This window comes from Podarcis vaucheri, assembly GCF_965113315.1.
Source record: "Podarcis vaucheri genome assembly, chromosome: 2".
Taxonomy (NCBI): Eukaryota; Metazoa; Chordata; class Lepidosauria; order Squamata; family Lacertidae; genus Podarcis; species Podarcis vaucheri.
Genome location: NC_138760.1, coordinates 81,662,636 through 81,684,171, shown reverse-complemented (window position 1 = coordinate 81,684,171; position 21,536 = coordinate 81,662,636). Strand labels below are relative to the sequence as shown.

General features: G+C 37.1%; 2 protein-coding genes across 8 annotated transcripts in view; one reads left to right on the top strand and one right to left on the bottom strand.

Moving 5' to 3' along the window:
* CENPP (centromere protein P) overlaps window positions 1–21,536 on the top strand; it is a 154,376-nt gene that overhangs the window by 95,363 nt on the left and 37,477 nt on the right. The window lies entirely within an intron of this gene.
* On the bottom strand, window positions 37–20,529 carry ECM2 (extracellular matrix protein 2). Of its 5 annotated transcripts, XM_082211915.1 has the most exons (11): window positions 20,304–20,528; window positions 18,138–18,173; window positions 17,076–17,392; window positions 12,355–12,543; window positions 11,217–11,777; window positions 10,746–10,861; window positions 10,182–10,317; window positions 8,044–8,201; window positions 7,168–7,307; window positions 4,280–4,606; window positions 37–2,848 (listed from the first exon to the last, which is right to left on the bottom strand). In XM_082211915.1, exons 3-11 carry the CDS (start codon window positions 17,368–17,370, stop codon window positions 2,620–2,622), a joined length of 2,151 nt encoding a protein of 716 aa, XP_082068041.1. In that variant the 5' UTR covers window positions 17,371–17,392; window positions 18,138–18,173; window positions 20,304–20,528; the 3' UTR covers window positions 37–2,619. The 5 variants fall into 5 exon arrangements, with proteins under 5 accessions (XP_082068041.1, XP_082068043.1, XP_082068040.1 ...); XM_082211917.1 differs by lacking the exon at window positions 18,138–18,173 and having other exon boundaries at window positions 11,217–11,756; window positions 20,304–20,529; XM_082211914.1 differs by lacking the exon at window positions 18,138–18,173.

The following is a 21,536-nucleotide window of genomic DNA, read 5'->3' as shown; positions in this document are numbered from 1 at the left end:
TTAAAGGCACAAATAAGAGAGAGAAAAGGTCACAAATCTTATTGTATCTTAAGCAAGTATACAAAACATTTTATTTCCCACCTTTTACTTATCACATTGTCAGATTCCTGGGTCATGACCATTAGCTTACTTTTGGACTGGTGTGTTTTGCAGTAAAATATCATGTGTCATGAAGTCTGGCAAAGTATCCATGTTGCATAATGGAGCAAGCAGGTAATGCAAAAAGCTAGCTGACAGGGGGTAGTGTAAAATCAGAGTTCCTGCTCCTACACCTTGTTTTAATTTCCCTCAGTTCTTAGTGGCTCTTTGAATAGTGAGAGCATGTTATTGAAACAAAGGGATAGTGGCATGATATACATTTTGTGACCAGACTCTAGAGTCACCTCTTCTTTTCAGGGACAACAGCCATTCAGTTCGTGATTGTGGAAGAAGCCTCCAAATTTAGAGAAAGCTGTTGTCTGTCAAAATCATTTTTAGAACATGTACACATGATGATTTCAGCAGCGGCTTCCGCAGCTGGAACTAAGAATGTTTACAGTGGAACAACTGTATCATCCTATGTCTGCTTTCCATGGTTTCAAGTTTTTATCTGGAATGTGAATTATTGGGGAAAGCCATCCAGCCGCTACATCTCAGGCATGTAATTCATTCTTGTCACCACCTCAATTAACACAGATTTGTTAGGAGTGGATTTTCCAATTTATCTTGTTTTCATTGAACATACTTTGGATTGCCTCAGGCAACTATGAGTGCAGTCAAAATGTTTTTTGTTTGTTTTTTTTTGTAGTACTTCTTCTATTTCTTTGAAATATTTGTTAGTGTTTACAGTTCCATGAAAGCTTTAATACTGCGATGTGAACTAGCATGGAATTACTTTCTGTGGGGAATTTTGCCTTTTAATTTGCTAATGATGCAAGCAAAAACTGCATATCATTAGTGGATGACAAAGACGTCAGCTTGCATTGACCTTTGATGATAAATGCAAGTTGCATAGCTTTTGATTATGCCTCAAATAGCACACATCTATATGAAGAAAGCTTCTCTATCCTCTGCTTCTTTATCACACCACATAATGATCAGGATGCATCAAACAGTGAAGAGGGTGTAGCTCAGAGGTGTAGCTTAGCATATGCCATCTTCAGTTAAAAGTATCTCAGGTTGGAGAGCCTTTGCTAGTCTAAACAAGCAACACTAGGCTACACATTGCAGTATACGGCAGATTCATATGTTCATAAGCTAGAGTCACTTGTCAATTCTGTCCTTTTTAAGATCCTATCCATAAGCAACATGCCATTTCCTCATGGTATTTGATACCATTTTAAATCTGCAAAGTGTTGTACGGTTTCTAAGTTTGCTCTGAGCGTAATCTACATTGTCTGCAAGTGGAGGTAATAGATGACAGTTGTACTATGAGAAATGTGAATGGTAAGCAACTGTGATAGAGGCAACTCTGCCTATTATTTTGAAACCATTTTTATCCTGCTCCCAAGCAATCTGGTCTCAAGAGGAACTAGCGCAGACTGTGCCATTCCTTTGCTACAGATTTTCTGTGCTTGTATATTATGGAGCCATTGCTTTCCCTGCTTTGGAGCTTATTTGGAGCTTAGTGTACTTCTGCTTTGGAACATGTGCCTGTTTTCAAGCAGGTATTATTTTTGTGTGAACTAAATGCCATCACATATTCTCCTAGAACAGAGGAAGCTGCCTTGTGCTGAATAAGTCCATGTAACTCAGTACTGTCTACATGGACTATCAGCAGCTCTTCAGACATGGGACATGTCCAGCTCTACCAAAAGATGCCGGTGATTGAAACTGGGACCTTCTGCATCTGCAAAGCAGAAGTTCTCCCTTATTGTGGTATTATAGCAGACTATTGCTATGTTCTCAGGCACAGCTGTCACTGTATTAATGAAAGTCCCTCTCCCAGCTCTGGTTCATGCCTCCTTCACTCCTTAACGGAATAGTCAGACTATGCTTGCAACTACTCCCACCAAGACTTCCTTGCTCCTTGAGCTTTTCAGTAACGCGGCTTAGTGAGATGTGTTACTCAAATAATGTTGTGTGATGTATTGATTTGTATTACATTGTTTGTTTTTTTTAATTGCAGTTCCCATGAGCAACCTACAGCACAGGTTAGCATTAATGCCATGTATGAAGAGGCCCCAAATGTTCTACATTTGGTACTGTCTTAATTTATATGTGCATTTTACAGTATTTTCTTAATTTGAAATGCAATTCCAAACACACACACACACACACAGCCCTCCCCTCTCTGTAGGGTTATAATTCATTGCATTGAAAATATTTATCAAGTCAACTTTTTGAGGAAAATCAGAAGGTCAATGAAGTTCAAGAACCTTTCTTGTACTCACTTATCACATTGGTATGCAATATTTATCTTACTAGAAGTGAAAAGTAGGCTGCAAGTATAATATTTCTAGGCATGTACACAGCCAGCTTCCTGGAGATATTCCTACAATTATACCTTACCCTTCATTAATAATAAATAATACTGTTAAGTAATAGTGCTGAGGCACCTTTCATAATTTGTGCTTTGGTTTTCTTGCTTGTGGAGAACAAATATTCTAATTATAGTATTTACATGCAAAAACAGTTCTTTTATTTGCTCTTCTGAGGTTTCAGAATCACACTAGAATATGATCTGACACATGAAAAAGCATATGGTGAAAGTTCCCTTGTATTGATGTAATTATATTCAAGATGAAGGTGTTCTAATTGTGAATCTTCATAATCATGATTCTCTTCACTGTCATCATTTTCCTCCTCCTCCTCCTCCTCCTCTTCATTATCCGACCTACTCCTACAGATGCGCTCAGTAGGGACTGTTCTGTAAAACCATATATGAAATAGTTAAAGGAGATTAACTGTTACATTTTGCTAGCAAATTTCCTTTTTCTTTGCAGCTCATTTTCAAGATGGAAACTATTGTAAAAAGTGTGGAAAAAACACAGAGCTGTATCCAGAATTTTTCATTTTACGGGTCCCCAGATATTGTGGTTAGGCATATTATAAGCCACTATCAAGCATTTTGTCATTTGCACATATAGCACACACTACTAAAAACATGAACACAGTATGTACCTCTACAACATACATATGTGTTTTCTGTTTGTGTACACATGTTTTGATGTCTAGTCACATTTAGAAACCTATGCAGCATTGCAGAAAATCCTCAGAACAGGAAATTTGGTTCACTCATTTAGAAAACTTGGTCAACCTTCACATTTGTTATTTCTTAATACTGGCCTAAAATTTAGACACTATTTTTATTCATGACAGTACCATGTACTTCCTATCCTGCTTTTGAGGGTTAGACAGCCTCTTACTTTCTCGATACCAAATGTTGCTGATAAATGGGAATGCTGCTATCCTCATACCATGTTGCTTTTACATGCTCAGGCCATGTAAACCTGTTTGGAAATAAGGTGATATAAATCTAATTTCCTGTTTGGAAATAAGGTGATATAAATCTAATATATGCAGTTATTTATTCAATGATCTTCTATATTGTGGGCTTTGTGAAGAATGTATCTGAGCATTTCCTACTGCTGTTTGCCATCTTCATATGGAAAAGAAAATGAAAAAAGACTTAGTGGGAGCATACTATTTTCTTTCTGCTGTAGTCTGATGTTCAACCACTATAATTTTAAATGTCCTAAGTGCATGTCAGGCACCATCCTTGGATTGTTAAGGAAAGTTTGGTCTGAAGAATGTGGTATGCTTATTTACACTTCACTGTGGAATTTTCAGATGACTACTGCTCAACAATAACTAGTTAGAACAAAAGAAGAGCCTTGCCATATTTGATCAAAGGCCCATCTCGTTCAGCATTTGTTTCCCTCAGTGCCCATCCAGGGTAAACAGAGTAGGAAGGCAACATCCCTCCTCATGGCTTTTCCCCCAGCATCTGCAATTCAGAGCTATGCTGCATCTGAATGTGGATATTCAGTCTTGCCATCGGGGTTAATTGAGGTTCATAAAATCAGTCTTCCACAAAGTCATCTAGTAGGGGGCTTCAGAGTTTGAGGGACCATTGGTCTGGAAGTGAAACAGGACCACCTAAAATATGGCATCCCAATTATTGGGATCAGTATGACCTATTGAATCAACAATGTCTTGCACTAGTGGCCTCAAAGATTCAGTTAAAGAAGTAAGCAAGAATTCCATAAACCATGATTTGCTGTGTTTGAACATTTATAATAGAAAGCCAGTATAACGTTATTGTATTTACAATTAAGATGTGTATTTATTTATTTACCTTATTTTGTTATTGTTGAGCCTCAGAAAATTTAAGGATCTCATTTCTGCAATTCCAAGTGGTACAGACTTCAGTTGGTTGTGATCTAAGAAGACTTCTCTTAGAGAGTGATATGCCCCATAGAATGACACAGGATCAATTCCCTCATCATCAAGTTTGTTAAATGAAAGGTACAGATATTCCAGCCCTGGCCTCATGTGTCCAAATACAAATCCTGGGATTCTGTCAATTTGGTTGCCTATAAGCACAAGGTGCACCAATGACTTTGGCAGATAGGAGGGAACATGATATATATTATTGTAAGAAAGATCAATAGATTCCAGGTTCCTAAAATAAAGTGAAAAGATATTAAAAAGTTAGAGCATAAAGTAAATAATTTTGTCTTCATACATAACATGCATTTTAAGAGTTCAGGAAGATTGGAAGCGCACAGTCTTATCTATTTTTCTGGAAACTATTTGGGGAATATTTGTACCATATGTTGTTCGGCTCTAAAACTCCAACTCCCATCATTTCTAGTTTGCAGGACGAGTGGTCAGGGATGCTTGGAGTTGTCGTCTAACCACATCTGTGGATCCAAGGTTAAGAAAGGGTGCTTTAACCACTTACACCACACTGGCAGTACTTCTTTCTATCTTCCTAACCATCCATGGGCATTTTTACATGTACAAGGCAGGGATGGGCTGCCATCCTGATTTCTAGCCATAAAGAGTTAGCAGGCTATAAGGAGAAATGGTGAATTATTTGGGTTGCCTGAGAGCAGCTCTTCTTTGTCATAGCAACTGGTAGTTTTCAGCCTGCAGTACATTCTACTCTGCGCTAATTAATAAAAGGGCAGGACTGTAAAAAGTCAAAGGGCATATCTCAGCTCTCCAAAACAAATTCACACTAAAGAGAACTTTTTTCCTACCACCTACTCTTTTCCCATAGCTATTGTCCAAACATGTTTACATAACTGTCACTGTCCAGGATCTGACAGATTGCTCAAGTCTGTATAAGAAAAAGAATAATAACTATAGTCACATTCATAGGCCAAACCTTCTATTTAATTTTCCTCTCTTCCATTAGTTCAGGACATCTGTGCTAAAGTACTCTTTTGGAGTTAAAACCACGCTCCCCACTCTCAGTTATCTCATTAGTCAAGTTTTTTTAAATACTTGACACATCAGAAATCTCAAGTGTTCAAATGCATTTCCCTTTGAAGGAAGAAACAATATATATTATTGCCAGGATGATAGCATTATCTATCTCCATCCAGAGTCCTGGTTTGTGTACTTTGGATTGAAATGTTTCAATTGGTCAGTAGTTTTATTGTTGGATTGTATGAATCTATGTTGTATATGAGCAGAGGCATTTTTGCACAAAAAGTAAAAAGTAGTAGTAGTAGTAGCAGTAGTAGTAGTAATAATAATAATAATAATAATAATAATAATAATAATAATAATTTATTTATTTACACCCTGCCCATCTGGCTGGGTTTCTCCAGCCACTCTGGGCGGCTTCCAACAAAATATTAAAATACAATAGTCTATTAAACTTTAAAAGCTTCCCTAAACAGGGCTGCCCTTCAGATGTCTTTCAAAAGTCTAGTAGTTGTTTTTCTCTTTGACATCTGGTGGGAGGGCGTTCCACAGGGTGGGTGCTGCTACCAAGAAGACCCTCTGTCTGGTTCCCAGTAACTTGGCTTCTCGCAGCAAGGGAACCGCCAGAAGGCCCTCAGCACAGGACCTCAGTGTCCAGGCAGAACGATGGGTGTGAAGACACTCCTTCAGGTATACTGGACCAAGGTTGCTTATAAATAAATAAATAAATAAATAAATGCTACCTGTATGCTCTCTTCCTGCCCATCTTAACTGTACCCATAGTTCCTTATTTTTCTATTTTAAAAGGTAACACATTAGCATAATGTTTACTTAATAGCCACGTCCTTTAATTGGACATTTTCCTCCAGACATCAGGATTCTACTATCTACTGAGATAGATTGGTAGAATGTAACCTGCTTACAGTGAATAACTATCTCATTAACACCAAGAATAAAAAAAACACAGGAGTTCCTTTCTTCAGAGGAAGATGCTTCCAGTGTTTATAATTTTGCTTTAAGTAAACTAGACACCTGCATGGTATATGTTGTCAAAATCCAAAAATAAGCTCGCCTGGGGAGTATGGAATAGTTTGATATTTTTTTTAAGGTGACAGTTTTCTGGGTCAGAGGTCTACAAATTCATTTGCCATGTTGCTATCATGATCATTGTTGGCCCTCTCCACTCCTCAGTAGTTCACTAAGAGCAGAGCAATCTGAAGAGAATGGGTCTGGAAATAAAATTGTCCTGAAGATAGAACAGTGTAAGGGACTTGTTCTGTTCTCCAGAAATTCTGTGCAAAATCAAGCAAGAGCCAGCACAGCCCCCAAATCCATTGGCATGCACAGAAGACTCACTGGGACAGGAGAAAGGATTTTCTCTCACTTTGGATGTTTAGAAGGAAATACACAAAGTCCTTCCATCATGTTAGAAAGAGTCGTTTGTGAAGAAATGTATTTTCACTGAAGCCATCTTCCTACAAAGCTCTGTGCAAAGTGATGAAAAATACCCTAGTACCCTGTACTGTGCTAGTGGACTGGGGGTGGGACATTGGAGTTAGTTTCAAATTGCCCTGAGCTTTCTACAGGAAGCAGAAGCAGCACTGCTCTGCCTTCTCCAAAAGGAAGCACGGTAAGAAGACCACACTCTTCTTTCCCAAGTTCTCTTTGTATACCAGCAAATAGTTGGTTAATATGCCAAGAAAAACATTTGTGGAACCTCCATCTTCTATGTAGTACAACTTCTTTATTCTATACTTTAATTAATTAAATGTTGTGATTGGAAAATAACACAAAGTTTACACTTACTCATGATTGATCCATGCCAAAGGAGCTATTCTGCTTTCTTCTAATTTGTTGTGCCTCAGAACAATTGTGTTTATATTTCTGGTATGATTAAAGCAAACTTCTGTAATTTCTTCAATTTGGTTATTATCGAGATATAATTCCTATTTAGAATGCATGGTAAAAGAAGGAAATATGTGAAAAGTGTATCGTATAATACATTAAAGTGGTTATTTTAAAATGTAGAATATGTGGCGTAAAGCTGCTTTACTTATTTTCCAAAAGTGGCAACAAAGTTGTTCCTTGTTTCCAGACAAAGTTACTTAAGAGGCATTAGTTCCAAATGAAAGGGGAAGCCCAAGTTTCCCCTTCATATGTTGCACGGGTTGTGTGATTGAGTACTGCATCTGTTTTCCCCATGTCCCTAAACCTGCCCTTGGACTGCAATCCTGACTCATTGCTTTTGAAATTATTGGCAATTACCAATGAGTAAGCTTGCCCAGGATCAAAGCTTAAGGTTGCCTCCAATCTCACAGTATTTTGTGCCATGGGGGGATGGGGGATATGAGATTCTTGCACATGCCAGGAAATTTAAAGTTCTCTGGTGCAACAAATTCACTTTTAAAAAAGGAGGTTTTGCTATTAGGAAAGTGATGGAAAACGCATTTAAAAGTATGGAACAAACAAGTGATTAGCAGGACAACATATTAATGCCGCGCAAGCATATCAGGATGAATGTTGATTGTCATATACCTGCCTCACAAACAAATCAGAAGGAATGCTAAACCTAACCTCTACAGTAAGCCTTGTGCAAGCAAATCAGGATAGGTCACCTAGAGGAGCCCTGACTATTATGGAAAAGGAAACAGATCATCTTTTTTATTTTAAAAAAAACCTTACCTCAATAGAATTGGGAAGGCGCTGCGGAATGGTCCTGAATTTATTCCGCCCAAGGCGCAAATAGGACAGTCTCTTCAAAGGCTGAAAGGCTAGTGGACTAACATTAGCTTCGTTGAGTTTATTGCCTTCTAATTCCAGTGTCACCAACTTTTCTAAACCTTTAGAAAATAAAGCAATCATGATGAAATGTTTGTGCTCATCCAGTAAGATTCAGGGCAAAAAAAGAATCTGCATATTGGTATTTCATATTCTAACCAATTTCTCTCCTCATTGACCTATGCCTCCAGACTATCAGAGAGAAATTTTAATCCTAATGTTATTTAATAATAGCAGGAGAACTTCATGTTTATTTGAATACAATTTATAATTTTCCACACTTGTTTGTTGGTTCACTAAGACACAACTATGATTATAGTAAATTTAAATAAATTAGGAATAAATATAATACACGAGAATTATAGAATACACTATTTTTTTATTCTAGTTTTCAAGTAGAAACCACATGCATTGAAACTATAACTGTGCCTTGTTCTGAGTCTGATAAGCAAACTTATTTTTTACCCTTTGTGCTATGATTCAAATAAAAGTTCCTGTCCTTCCTAAGGAGGATCTCTCATCCTCTTCTCCCATTTCTATCTCCTGTTGTGAGAAACAGGGGAGCCTCAGGTCTTCCCAGATCTTCTGCAGTCCTTCTTGGGCCAGGGGAGGTTCATCCTATAGCAGCACTTTAGGGTGCCCCCAAGAAGGTACTTAATTTCACAAAGGTGGCATCTGGATATTGCAAATGAGTCATTGGCAACAGACTTTTAAAACTAACCAGATTCTCTGTTATCAGCAACTAATGCCTTAGAAGATATTTGGTCTTAAAAAAGAAGATATGTATTTTGAACAATTTTTAAGTAGCAAAATGAACATAATGTGTATTATTTTGCATTCCAAGCTATAAACAAGTTTTGAGTGAAATAATGTTCTGTTCATACTGCTTTTCAGCATTAAGAGCTAGATCAGTTCACATTCTGAACCGGGTAATTTATGTGTTTTAGCCACACCAGTACACAATTTCTTTTTGTAAACTTTGTTTTGAGGTTTTTCTTACAATCAGCAGTATATATTTTATGAAATAAATAAATAATGTATTGACTTCCAGTATTTTTAGACTGACTTTCAGGAAAAGCCATCCTAAGGCAGCTTACATAAAGGTAAAAGGTAAACAGACCCCCTGACTGTTAGGTCCAGTCGCGAACGACTGGAGCCAGCGAACAGCTTCCGGGTCATGTGGCCAGCATGACTAAGCCGCTTCTGGCAAAGCAGAACAGCACACGGAAACGCCATTTACCTTCTCGTCAGAGCGGTACCTATTTATCAACTTGCACTTTGACGTGCTTTCAAACTGCTAGGTTGGCAGGAGCAGGGACCAAGCAATGGGAGCTCACCCTGTCGTGGGGATTCGAACCGCTGACCTTCCTGATCGGCAAGCCCTAGGCTCTGTGGTTTAGACCACAGCACCACCTGCGTTCTATAGAGTAGGTAGAATTAAAAAGAGTATGTAACCTAGTATCTCTCCTCTAGGCAGATTACTGGGTAAAAATCAAGGCTACAGCTACATTCTTATGCATCTGAGTAGAGGGCGGTTGTCCCTCTTGTAAAGCATGTAGCTAAGTACTGGAAAAACAACTTTGTGCACAATCAGATCTGTCAGTGTGCTATAACAAAGAGTGCAGTTCCCGTGTTTAAAAATATATGTACATGATCCACTCCAAGTGTCTCTGGGAATTGTTGTTATATATTTTATTTCTATACCGCTTTATATTTTAAAGAAAAATATGCATTCTTCCAGACATAAAACTTGCTGACAGCAGTTCTAATGATGGCTGTTTCTGTAGAAGATTTGGCAAATGCACAACCATTATCAATTTGCATGACGCATATAATTTGTCACTTAGGAACTGTCGCCAAGTACAAAAATGTCTATGCAATTGTAGTGTTAAAATGTATTCTTATTCATAGTTACTAAACGAAAAAATTGTAGGATGCATTTTTAGATAACATGGAAGTTGTTGTTCCACCTACTTTTTTTCTTGTCATGAATTTGTAAGCTTTTATTACCTTAGTCATCGTCATTCATAGTTACAATATACCTTCAAAGCTGTATTCATCAATTGCATGTAGTTGGTTTTCGTTTATTTTAAGTTCTTCTAAAGTTGATGGCAAACCAATCGGAATATGTACTAGTGCATTTCCATCCAAATATAAACGTTGCAAATTCTTCAATATCTGTGTTGGGGAAGATACAAATTGAGAAATCAAATTAACTTTGATTTTTAATCTTTAAAATATTTTTTTCTAGCACTGTTTCTTTAGGTTCATGTGTGCTTTATGAATATTACTGTATGTGGCCTGCGTTGGCTACACTAGCACATGGGGAATTTAAAATTAAATTGAAGCCACTAATTTTCATCTCTCTAACCTGTGGAAGTAGTAATTCTCACAAAATATCCCCAGATCTCACTTTGTTCTGTCAATGATTTCATTATTGATTGCAATTGTGAAGAGTTACAGAGTATTCATTAATGTACTCTCATGGATACTTTGACAAACAATTACAGCAAAACAGCCATTTCTATACATTGACACACACACACACACACACAGAGAGAGAGAGAGAGAGAGAGAGAGAATTAAAAAACCCTAGATTTTCTTACTTTAAATGCCCGTGGACCTATGCCAGATGATGTGATATTATTTCTACGAAGATCAATCCTTTCCAAATTGGGAATCCCATTAAAAGCTTCATCTGGGATGGAAGTTATAGTATTACCTAGGAAAAGGAAAGGTGTGTAATAGCAATAGGAATTTTAAGACTCACTTCCATTTCTTAATCATTTTCCATTTCCCTTATGGTTTTATCACACAGATGCTTAGTACCATATTTAGTGTCAAGTAAACATTACGATGTCTCCATATTGCTTCTTCATAAACCAACAAAGCAAGGATTTTGATATAGCCAAGCAATGAATATCAAAACTTACATCACATTGTCCCTTCCCTCCTCCAATTTTTACAATGAGAACATTGGACATTAGTTGTCCGGTGCAAACAGAAATAGTAGAGCTAACATTAATGTGGGATGCATTTGAAAATTATTATAATAAACAGGTCAGTTTTTTCCTTACCTACAAGCTCTATGCTTGTAAGCTCTGCATCCATGATTGGTGGTATTTGTTTGAGTTTGGCATTAACACAGCTGATTGTGTTGTCCAGGATGGAGCATCCGGTTGGCAAAGCAGGCACTTCAGTAGACGGCTCAGGAATTGGGAAACGAGGCGGCATTCTGAATACATCACCACGCAAAACATCTTCCTCCTCTTTTTCTTCTTCCTCACTTCCTTCAGGTTGTTCACTTTCTTCTTCATTTTCTTCTTCCTCTTTCTTGAGTCCTTTTTCTATTCTTAACTCTTCTTCTTCATATGCTCTTCTCCTTTCTTCTGCTGCTCTCATCTTCTCATCTTCCCTTTGATCCTTTGTGTGTCCATGTTTTTCCTTCGGTTCATGGCTTTTTCTTCTTTGCTGGGTCTCTTTATCTTTTATAGTAATTTCTTTCTTTTCAAGTTGTTTTCCCTTCTTTTTAGCATTTTGATCTTGTAGGTTGTACAAGACTGGATCAGTATGGTCATTGGGCTCTAGATTATCACCAGAAAATTCAGATGTGTCACCTAGTGAAATAGTACTTAGCTCTGAATGCAAGGAGGTCATGGTGTTGAAAGTGGACAGTTGATACCAATATAAAGAAAAATGATAACACAGTTTTTAGTAGCAAGCATTAATATATATGTGCTTGAAGAGAATAATTATTCTATTATAGTGAAGAATATTAATAAAATGCAGTATTGTGCATAAAATCCCTAAGATAAGAAAATTACAGTGGTTTTGCTGGTGCGTTTTTTGTATGTTTACGCACATACATATATACAGACTGAGTTAAGGTGTCTGGTAATTTTACCTAAATACTTTTTAGTTCTTTGTCTTGAAATCCTATCTTAAATCTTTGAACTAGTTGTTAGCTTATGACATTAATATTGAAGTCTTAAACAAGATTTATTTATTTTTTACAAAATCTTATCCCCAGTGGAAATGCCTGTGTACATACAGCCTACCATAATCTATGCAAATACTAAAAGGTTAATGAATAATTCCTAATTTCATTGCCTTTTAGCAGTTGCACATATTCAAAGGATTACATTACTTACACTAAATTGTATCCTGTATATATACTGTGTGTCTGAAGTATGCAAAAAAATCAATATACTGTACCAATATCCATACACACTGGGCAACACTCTCCTTCAGGTATCTTGGTATTGTGACACGTCAGAGGATGGCACAAGGTTTCATCACACAACACCTTTCCTTTTGAGCAGAGGCACGTAACACAGGGTTTAGGAGACCACACAGACTTATCATACATAATCATCCCATTTGCAAAACATTTATTTTCTTTTCCTGATAAATGGAAAACAAAAGCAAGTTTTAAAATTGGTATAAAATGTATTGGTAAATTAAAACATTTGGTGGGTTGGTTTTCCAGATACCCAACTTCATACAAATCTCTGTGGGGGCTCTAGTGTATGCATGAGCAAAGACTCCCCAGCCAAATCAATGTTGAAAACAACTGTGCATGGACAAGAAGGATGCTACACACCATCCTTGGTATATATCCAACATGGGAGATACAGCATGGTGTCAGACTAGGTCTCAGGGAGACCCATGATCAAATCCCCACTCAACCATGAACCTCACTGAATAACCTCAAGCTGGATAACGTCAAGCTAACCACTATTTCTTACCCTAGCACACAACATAGGGTTTTTACAAGAGTAAATGTTTATGTGTAAAGTACCATGTAAACTGCATTCAGCTCTTAGAAGAAGGACTATTATAAATTAAAGAAAGAAATAATAAAGAATTGGATGATGTAATTGAGGGGTCATGTTCTGTCTTGGGAGAGCCATGTAAATTATACTTTTTTGTTAATACCTTTAATATAGAAATATTTTTAATTTAGATATAGTTGACAAAAAGATTGTGTGGTTGTAGCCACCTGTCTATCCAGGTGGTTTGATTACCAAATATGAATTGCATTATTTTATATCAAAATAAGTTTTATTTAACATTGTAAGGAGGTTTATTATCACATAGATAGTATCTCTAAATCTATAACCCTACCCTCTACAGTTAATTGGTCTTATTAAATTATTGAGATTTACATGTAGGCTTAGTTTTTGATCACCTAAATTTTAAATTAGTGTAAATGTTTGTCTGAGTATACTCTGCTACAGAAATAGACTTACTTGGCCTTCTACACTGCCTGTTAACCTCTGTTGATCAACAATCCAAGTCCTTAGTCTAAAAAAGCTAGCTAAACTCAAGAGAGGTCCACAATATGCCAACAGAAATTAGCAACTCCATCCACCAAATAGTAAATGAAAATTTTTATTTCAGCAAGCTTTTGCAGAATTTCATTTTTCTGCTTCTTTAATACGTCTAGTGTTTAGATTGTTTTTACTGATGCTACTGTGTGTTTTTTCTTGTTTATTTGGTATAGTTTGCAATCCTGGCAGCTTGGGCTTCAGGTACTACAGTAGAAAGCATTTTACAGGAGCATAATCAGTTTTGCCATTCAAAACAGGGTGGGTAGTGGTCATTCCTAAAAATCTAAAAGCACTACATTCCAAGCACCTGATGTTATTCCTCATCCAACAGTTGAGAAATCCAAAATTAGGACTTAATTTCATATGATAATAGTTGACAACCCTAACAAAGCTTGCTTGGTTGTTTTCATATATCAGACATGTGTCTCAGAAGTTACTTGCTACCTTACGGTACACCTACTTTGTCCAGTATAGAGCTGGAGTTATTAATCAGTTGTTCTCCAGCTGTTGTGGGTCTCCAATTCCCTAGCATGGCCTAGCACATGCTAGGGATTTGGAGTGTTTCCGACCTCTGCAGCCACAGCAAGCACTGTGATTCTCCAGCAGTTTGACTTCACCCCCAGAGGCACACTCCATTGTCTCTTGAGACAGGCAGATGCCAACAATCAGGAGATTCATAGTCTAGCAACATATGAAAGACTAAAGATTAGCCAACATGGCTTAATTATAGTTAAGGATCAGGTACCAGCCCTTACATGCAAAACCTCCTTATCGCCATCAGACAGAAGTAGGAAAGCTACTTACAGGGGTCACTGACGGTTTTCAGAGTGCAGTGTTAAGGCTTGCTAATTGCTAAGCCACCATCAATTCTGATTGTAAGACTAGGCTAGGAAGAGGGGTAATGGAACAGAGAGTATCGCTAGTTCAATTGAAAAAGCTTGCTTGTAGTCTACACACTACATATATATTATTAAAATGTGAATCATGAAAAGAAAACACAAAAGAAGATTTTAAGAAAGAAAGATGTGGAGTTCTGCTAAAGCCAGTGATGCTTATGATCTTTCTTAAAAAAATAATATGGACATAAGATTGATTATAGGATCTGTTGTTGAATAGGCTTCTTTCCAAATCTGACCTTAACTTGTATTCTAAATACTAGACTAGAAAAATACCTTGTGGTTTAAATCATTGGCAGATATATCAATGCCTTCAACCTTTGGAAATATGGTACAGATCCAATATTCCAGCTAAAATGTCTAGTGGTTTTAGCTCAGCTTTTGGGTAAAATTCCAGTTTTAAAAAGACGAGAATCAATGGGGAAAGGAGGAAACCACATATTACTTCAGCTGATGATTTCTGACAGGAAGATTTGAAATAGTTAATGAAATGCTTGGTACAGCTATTGCCAGTTGTGTTTAATGTTTAAAAAATGCCTCAAAATGAACAATTTTCAATCAACAATGTATATTATAAATGGGACATGATAGTTCTCTATCATTTCTGATCAGATTTTTTTTTATCATAGCCATTTCTATTGAAGTTGACATTATTTGTCCAACACAATGTTTAGCATGCCTTAGAAGGAAGGGTAAATATATGTTCGAAGATGATCCAGTTTCATATGCAACAGTAATACAATTCTCTAAAGTAGCCAAATGCCGTTTGGGGCAAGAGGAGTTTTCTCAACCAGTTGCATGGTTAGAATTATGTAAAATGGTTATTTTCAGCCAAGCTGGCACCTTAGTGACCACAATGTTGTAGATGTATTCACATTGTCATATACTGCTAAGTTTGCAGTAACCTCTTGATAAATTGCAATGCATATATGTCATTCTGAACATTTTCAACTAGTGTTATATAAACTAGTTGCATTAAAAAGCAGGGTATGGGGTTACTAATAGGAGGAGTTGAGAGCATATGTATGTTTCTGTTTTCACTTTTATATTCAAGTTTCCAATTTAAACTCCCCATTTGTGGATTCTCTTATTATTGGTGAAACACATATTTGTTTTATATTTTTACTCACCCTTTCCCATATAGATTGGTAGGATAGTTTGTTTCTACCACAAACATTTCAGTTTTGAAAAATGTTATTTAATACATTACCATGCAAAGAGTGTTATTCTTCACATTGTTTCTTTGTGAGAAATTATACCTTTCACTATACAGGAGGAACTTTAGCTGAGAAAAGCATCACTGCATTCTGAAGGATACTTTGGGAGTTTATGATTGAATTGCAGTAAGGGGGCAAGAGCATTCTGGATGATGGAACATGTGGAATGCATTTCTTCAGCAGTTCATTGCTGGGCCATGATTCATACCTGCTGAGACTGTGAAAAATGATCAAACTCCCCCCTCCCCCTTTTTGGACCATTGCTTCATATTTATCTCTGCTGTATAATGCATACATATTTATAAGGTTGGTTTCTTGTCATTGTTTATGAGTCACAGATGGTTTTTGGATCATGCACAGTTTGCCCATTTATTGGTAGTGGAAATGTTAACTGGAGAACTGTCCAATTGCTGGATTAAATTCAATACTTCAACAATGAAGAGTTGAAACTATGTGCTGAAGCTGACTTAGTGAATAGTTCACTCAATTCCATGTGTTTTGCTAGCAAGGTTATGAGAATATGAAGGAGAATACTTTACCTGTTTCTTGGATTATTGTTTTAAAGAAGGAGTAGAAGACAAAAAGAAAAAAATGAATAATTTGGAACTGATTTTTATTTACTATCTATTGAGAAAAGCAGTATTTTGAAAGCATATCTTGTTCTTTGGCATTGGTGTTGTAATAACAAAAGCTTAGGCAACATATAAATCTTTCGTTTGAATTGTGTTTTTGTATTAGTTTAAGTTATTGTTTCTAATTGTGAGCTGCCTTGAAATGTGTTTGTATGAACAGTGGTATAAAATTAATTGAAGAGAACCCAGTCTTGAGAAATTAGTGTGCTTAGTTGTAAAAGGTAAAAAGGTAAAGGACCCCTGGACAGTTAGGTCCAGTCAAAGGCAACTATGGAGTGCAGTGCTCATCTCGCTTCAGGCCGAGGGAGCCATCGTTTGTCCACAAGCAGTATTCTGGGTCATGTGGCCAGCATGACTAAACCGCTACTGGCACATGGAGGGCTGTAATGAGTGACAGATCGCACGGAAATGCCATTTAGCTTCCCGCCATAGTGGTAACTATTTATCTACTTGCACTGGTATGCTTTTGAACTGCTAGGTTGGCAGAAGCTGGGACAGAGCAACGGGAGCTCACCCCATTGCACAGATTCAAACTGCCAACCTTCCAATTGGCAAGCCCAAGAGGCCTAGTGGTTCAGACCACAGTGCCACTCATGTCCCTCTTGCTTAGTTGTAGAAGTGCATTGCACAGGGTGCTCAGCTTCTGTAACTTTTCTACAGCAGGCAAAGTACATACATGGTTTGCAGAATTCTGGGAAGCAATTGTTTAGTAAATATATATAGGTGGATAATAGTACAAAACTTTGCATTTCTACTCAGAAATAAGTCCTTTTTAGTTCAAATACACGTATATAAGTGAGCGAGTATAGGCTTGGCATTTTAGTTAGGATAATAAAAAAGTAAATATTCTCTGCTTACCTGGTAAAATATTGTAACTGGATTCTTGTCCACCCTGACCAATCAGAGAGTCAAATACTTCAGTGATATCACCATCAATATTAATAAGTGGAATGCTTGGTACTGGAGTAATAAAGACTGGGGATTTGATTTCTCGTTGCTTGTTTAGTCTATGATTTCCTGAGGAGCTATTTCTTAACCCTCTATAGCGCATTCTCCTCCTTGCCCTCCTACGCATTACATTGCGTTCATTCTGGACAACAGCAATGCACAGAGAAACAAGCAGAATGTAACAGAATAGTGCTGCTTTTTGCATTTTCTCCTTCTAGTGTTGTATCCTACAGAAAACACAAAAAAGGAGTTTTCAATATTAATGGAACTGTAGGATATAGTACTGTAGAAAATGGTAAGAGTTCTCTGAAGTGGATTATGTTTGTACCCAGCTGTTGCAGTGATTATTAATGCCCACTATTTTTTGACCAGCTTTCTATAAATTGGGCAGTGAGGTGTGTGACCAAGTGCCAAGGATTTGTTCTAGCCTAAAATATCTGAAGATGTGGGATGGAGCATTGATACATTATTTTCATGATTCTCTATTGCCAGGATTCTCAAGAGGTTATTTTGTTGCTTGTCAGTGTAGGACATACTATTTGGGATGTATCCAACTAAATCACACTCAGGGTAGGCTCGTGAAAATCTGTGGGTTCTATCCAATGTTATTCATACTCACAGCAAACTCACTGAAATTGATGGTGGTGATGCCTCCACTACAATTCTGCCTGGGACATTGTTCATACCAGGAAAGGTCTTAGAACAGATAGTCAGTCAGTCTGTGAGGAGCTGGAAAAGGGTACTGTGTTTGCTAAAAGCAAGCATGGGCTTCCCGAAAACAAATCATGCCAGACTAATCTTCTTTCTTTTTTGATAGAGTTACAAGCTTGGTGAATCAGGGAAATGCCATGTCTGTAATGTATCTTGATTTCAGTAAGGCTTTTGACAAAGTCCCCTATGATATTCTTGCAGAGAAACTGGTAAAATTTGACAAGGTGCTAGACAAGGGGGATTTGTAGCTGGTTTACTCACAACCCAAAGAGTGTTCACCAATGGTTCCTCGTCATCCTGGAAAAAAGTGACAAGTGGTGAACCTCAGGATTCTGTCCTGGACCTGATGTTGATCAACATCTTTATAAATGACTTTGATGAAGTAATTGAGAGGATGCTTATCAAATTTGCATATGTCACCAAACTGGGAAGGGTAGCTAATACAGGGGTACCTTGGGTTACAAGCGCTTTGGGTTACAAATGCTTCAGGTTACAGTCTCCGCTAACCCGGAAGTAGTACCTCGGGTTAAGAACTTTACCTCAGGATGAGAACAGAAATCGTGCAGCGGAGGCGCGGCAGCAGCGGGAGGACCCATTAGCCAAAGTGGTACCTCAGGTTAAGAACATTTTCACGTTAAGAATGGACCTCCAGAACGAATTAAGTTCTAAACCAGAGGTACCACTGTACCTCAGAAAATACAATCAGGATTCAATATGACATTAACAGACTGGAAAACTAAGCCACAACTTATAAAATAAATTTAAATAGGGACAAATGTAAAGTTGTACACTTAGGCAGAAATAATCAGATGCACAAATATAGGATTTGTCCATGATGACGAGGAACCATTAATGAGTACTCTTTGGGTTCGGTCAGTCAACCTGCTATAAATCCACCTATCAGTTACCTCGTTCAACCCACATTTTACCAGCTTCCTTTAGCTGTGATTCCTGCATTGCAGGGGGTTGCACTAGATAACCCTTGGGGGCCCTCCCAACTCTACAATTCTATAATTCATCCATCTTCACATCATATAATGTAGTGACTGTCTGTGTAGTAGAAATCTTTACACGTCAAGTTACATACGCTTCAGGTTACAGACTCTGCTAACCCAGAAATAGTGCTTCAGGTTAAGTATTTGCTTCAGGATAAGAACAGAAATCGTGCTCTGGCGGTGCGGCAGCAGCAGGAGTCCCCATTAGCTAAAGTGGTGCTTCAGGTTAAGTACAGTTTCAGGTTAAGTACAGACCTCCGGAACGAATTAAGTACTTAACCTGAGGTACCACTGTATTTTATATTCATTTGTATTGAGATTGGTTGGTTCTTGCTAATTCCTATGGGCATGGAAGGTAGTTTGGGCATTTCTAATGTAATTGTTTCTATTGAGTAACTCCTGGGTTCTGCAACTGAATGCTGTAAAGATCCCCACACTGATACCTCTGTGAACATGTATTCACATATATGTGCATATAGACACGAGCAGATTTGATAACATGCCAACTATCCTTACATAAAATCTGTAAGAAGGCAATAGCTATTCTTCATTGTGCTGGGTGTGTTTTATGGGGATGAACATGTGATCAGCTGAATCAGACTTTGCTTCCTGCCTAGCAGTAGGGAATGGAGTGCGCAATAGTGACTGGGAGCATGTTACGCACAGGAATTTTTTGAAGTTCCTGCATTGCAGGGGGTTGGACTAAATGACTCTGGGGATTCCTTCCAACTCTACAATTCCATGATTCTATTATTTGTTCCCTCTCATATCACATTCAAGAAGTAACTTCTGATTTGGCCAGCATTGCACAAATGCATCCTTCACAATGTCACTGAATGCTGAGAAAAATATACTTTCCCAGGTACCATAATATTGCATTATGAATGCTGGTCATTCTTTATAGTTAGTACATTTTTGTCAGCAAGGCAGTGGAAATGGTTAATTTCTTCAACTGATCTTCATTAAAGGTACTTAGACTCTAGCTAAATTGCATAAACATTACATTTGATATTCCAATGAACTACTGTTCAAACAGTAAAAGTAGGACTTTTACGCAATATATCTAGGAACAAGGAGTTGATAGTTACACAACACAGTTATTAATTATCATGTCATATTTTCACAGCTGTGAATTTAGCTACATAGCAATTAAAACATTGCCAACATTACTATTATTCATAAAAATGGATAAACAGTACTCCACATTGCATTTTCTTTTGCTATATAACTCTGTTATTGGTGGCATTCATGCTTATTAAAATTAATGATACTAAATACATAGTACTTTCTGCAAATATATTTGACATTTGTTCTATCATATGCAAGTACATCATACGTTAAACCTCAAATTGTTAAGCAAACTTTTACATATATTTCACATGAATCTACCAATCTTGAAGCAATAATTTAAAATGTAAATGCAATATATTACCTGGTAATCTAATCTAACAGTAGATTCTGCTTGCTGTTATTTAATCTCCAGCTGCAAAAGAAAGAAACTTCGGCTGCCTTTAAAATAAAGAAAGCAACAGTAGAATTATGTTGAAACATGTAAGATGACTCCTTAGGGTCTGAAATAGTTCCTTTCCCTGGGGACAAGGCACTGCTCTGCCCTGTGTGCAAAGATTCTGCTAATACAGCTATTGAGAATTGTGCAAACTTCACTTAGAGAAAATGAAAAGCAGCACAATACTTTAGGTCCTTAGGCTGACAAGGCACAGCTGGAAACTTTCCTTTAAGAATATGCTTACATAAGGAAAAGAAAACAGGACTATTTTCAAACTTGATAATCATTTGCAGGTATTTTAATCCTGATTTATAAACATTTTAGTATTAGTTCATTGTAGGTTTATAAATTTTACAGGTTACATACATATCATAAATTTTCAGTAGAAGCACCCCAAGAACTCATTATTTCCTTACGTAATGACCAAGTTTCTCTGCTAACACTGTATCTCATTTTCCCCTCTGTGCTGCAGGCTTTATTCAGAATACAAATTCTGCTTTGTTTGAAGTAATAGATTTAGTCACAACAGAAATCTTTGCACTTTGAAAACAGAGTAACTGAAGCATTTCTTCTTGCCTTGCCATTAAAGAGTAACTAGGTCCTGAAATATGACACTTGCACATAGCTTTGTAGAAACTACAGTGGATTTTTAACCAAAAAAGGAAAGTATACATTACTCACAAGTTCTCTTTGTGCCAAAGGGGTGAAGTCTCCCATTGTTTGGCATATGTTTCTTAGTGTATCACAATTTCAAAAATGCTAAAAAACATCTAACAGAACAAAACCTTTGAACAATCCTTTGTTTGAAGTCACATCATTTAATTTGCCATAATAGATGCTTGGAACTTGAAAGGCAGTGTCATATTAGGAAAAAAAGTATTGTTCTATAATTTTGTGAAGGTTGAGGTATGCTTCACTTTAGGTCTGTTTTATGTGATCATTTATCCTTAATGAGCAATCCTAAACTCAATGATATGTAGCAAAGTCGTAATATGTCAGAGGAGAAATTTCGGTCTTCAGGCATTGTTACTGTTATTGTTGTTGTTATCATCATCATCATCATCATCATCAATATTATTAATTACACACCCTTCACCTTAGGGTCCCAGGGTGGGTGGCAACAATTAAAACTCAATGTTAAAACAGTTTAAAACTTTG

What these genes read in the sequence shown, in the direction of transcription:
- ECM2 (XM_082211915.1), bottom strand. Translation starts at nt 17,370, where the DNA reads ATGCAAAAAGCAGCACTATTCTGTTACATTCTGCTTGTTTCTCTGTGC. An exon ending in GCCTTCCCAATTCTATTGAG is followed by an intron (nt 7,308 to 8,043) that starts GTAAGGTTTTTT and finishes CATTCTAAATAG; the next exon opens with GAATTATATCTCGATAATAA. An exon ending in CTCAACAATAACAAAATAAG is followed by an intron (nt 2,849 to 4,279) that starts GTAAATAAATAA and finishes ATGGTTTTACAG; the next exon opens with AACAGTCCCTACTGAGCGCA.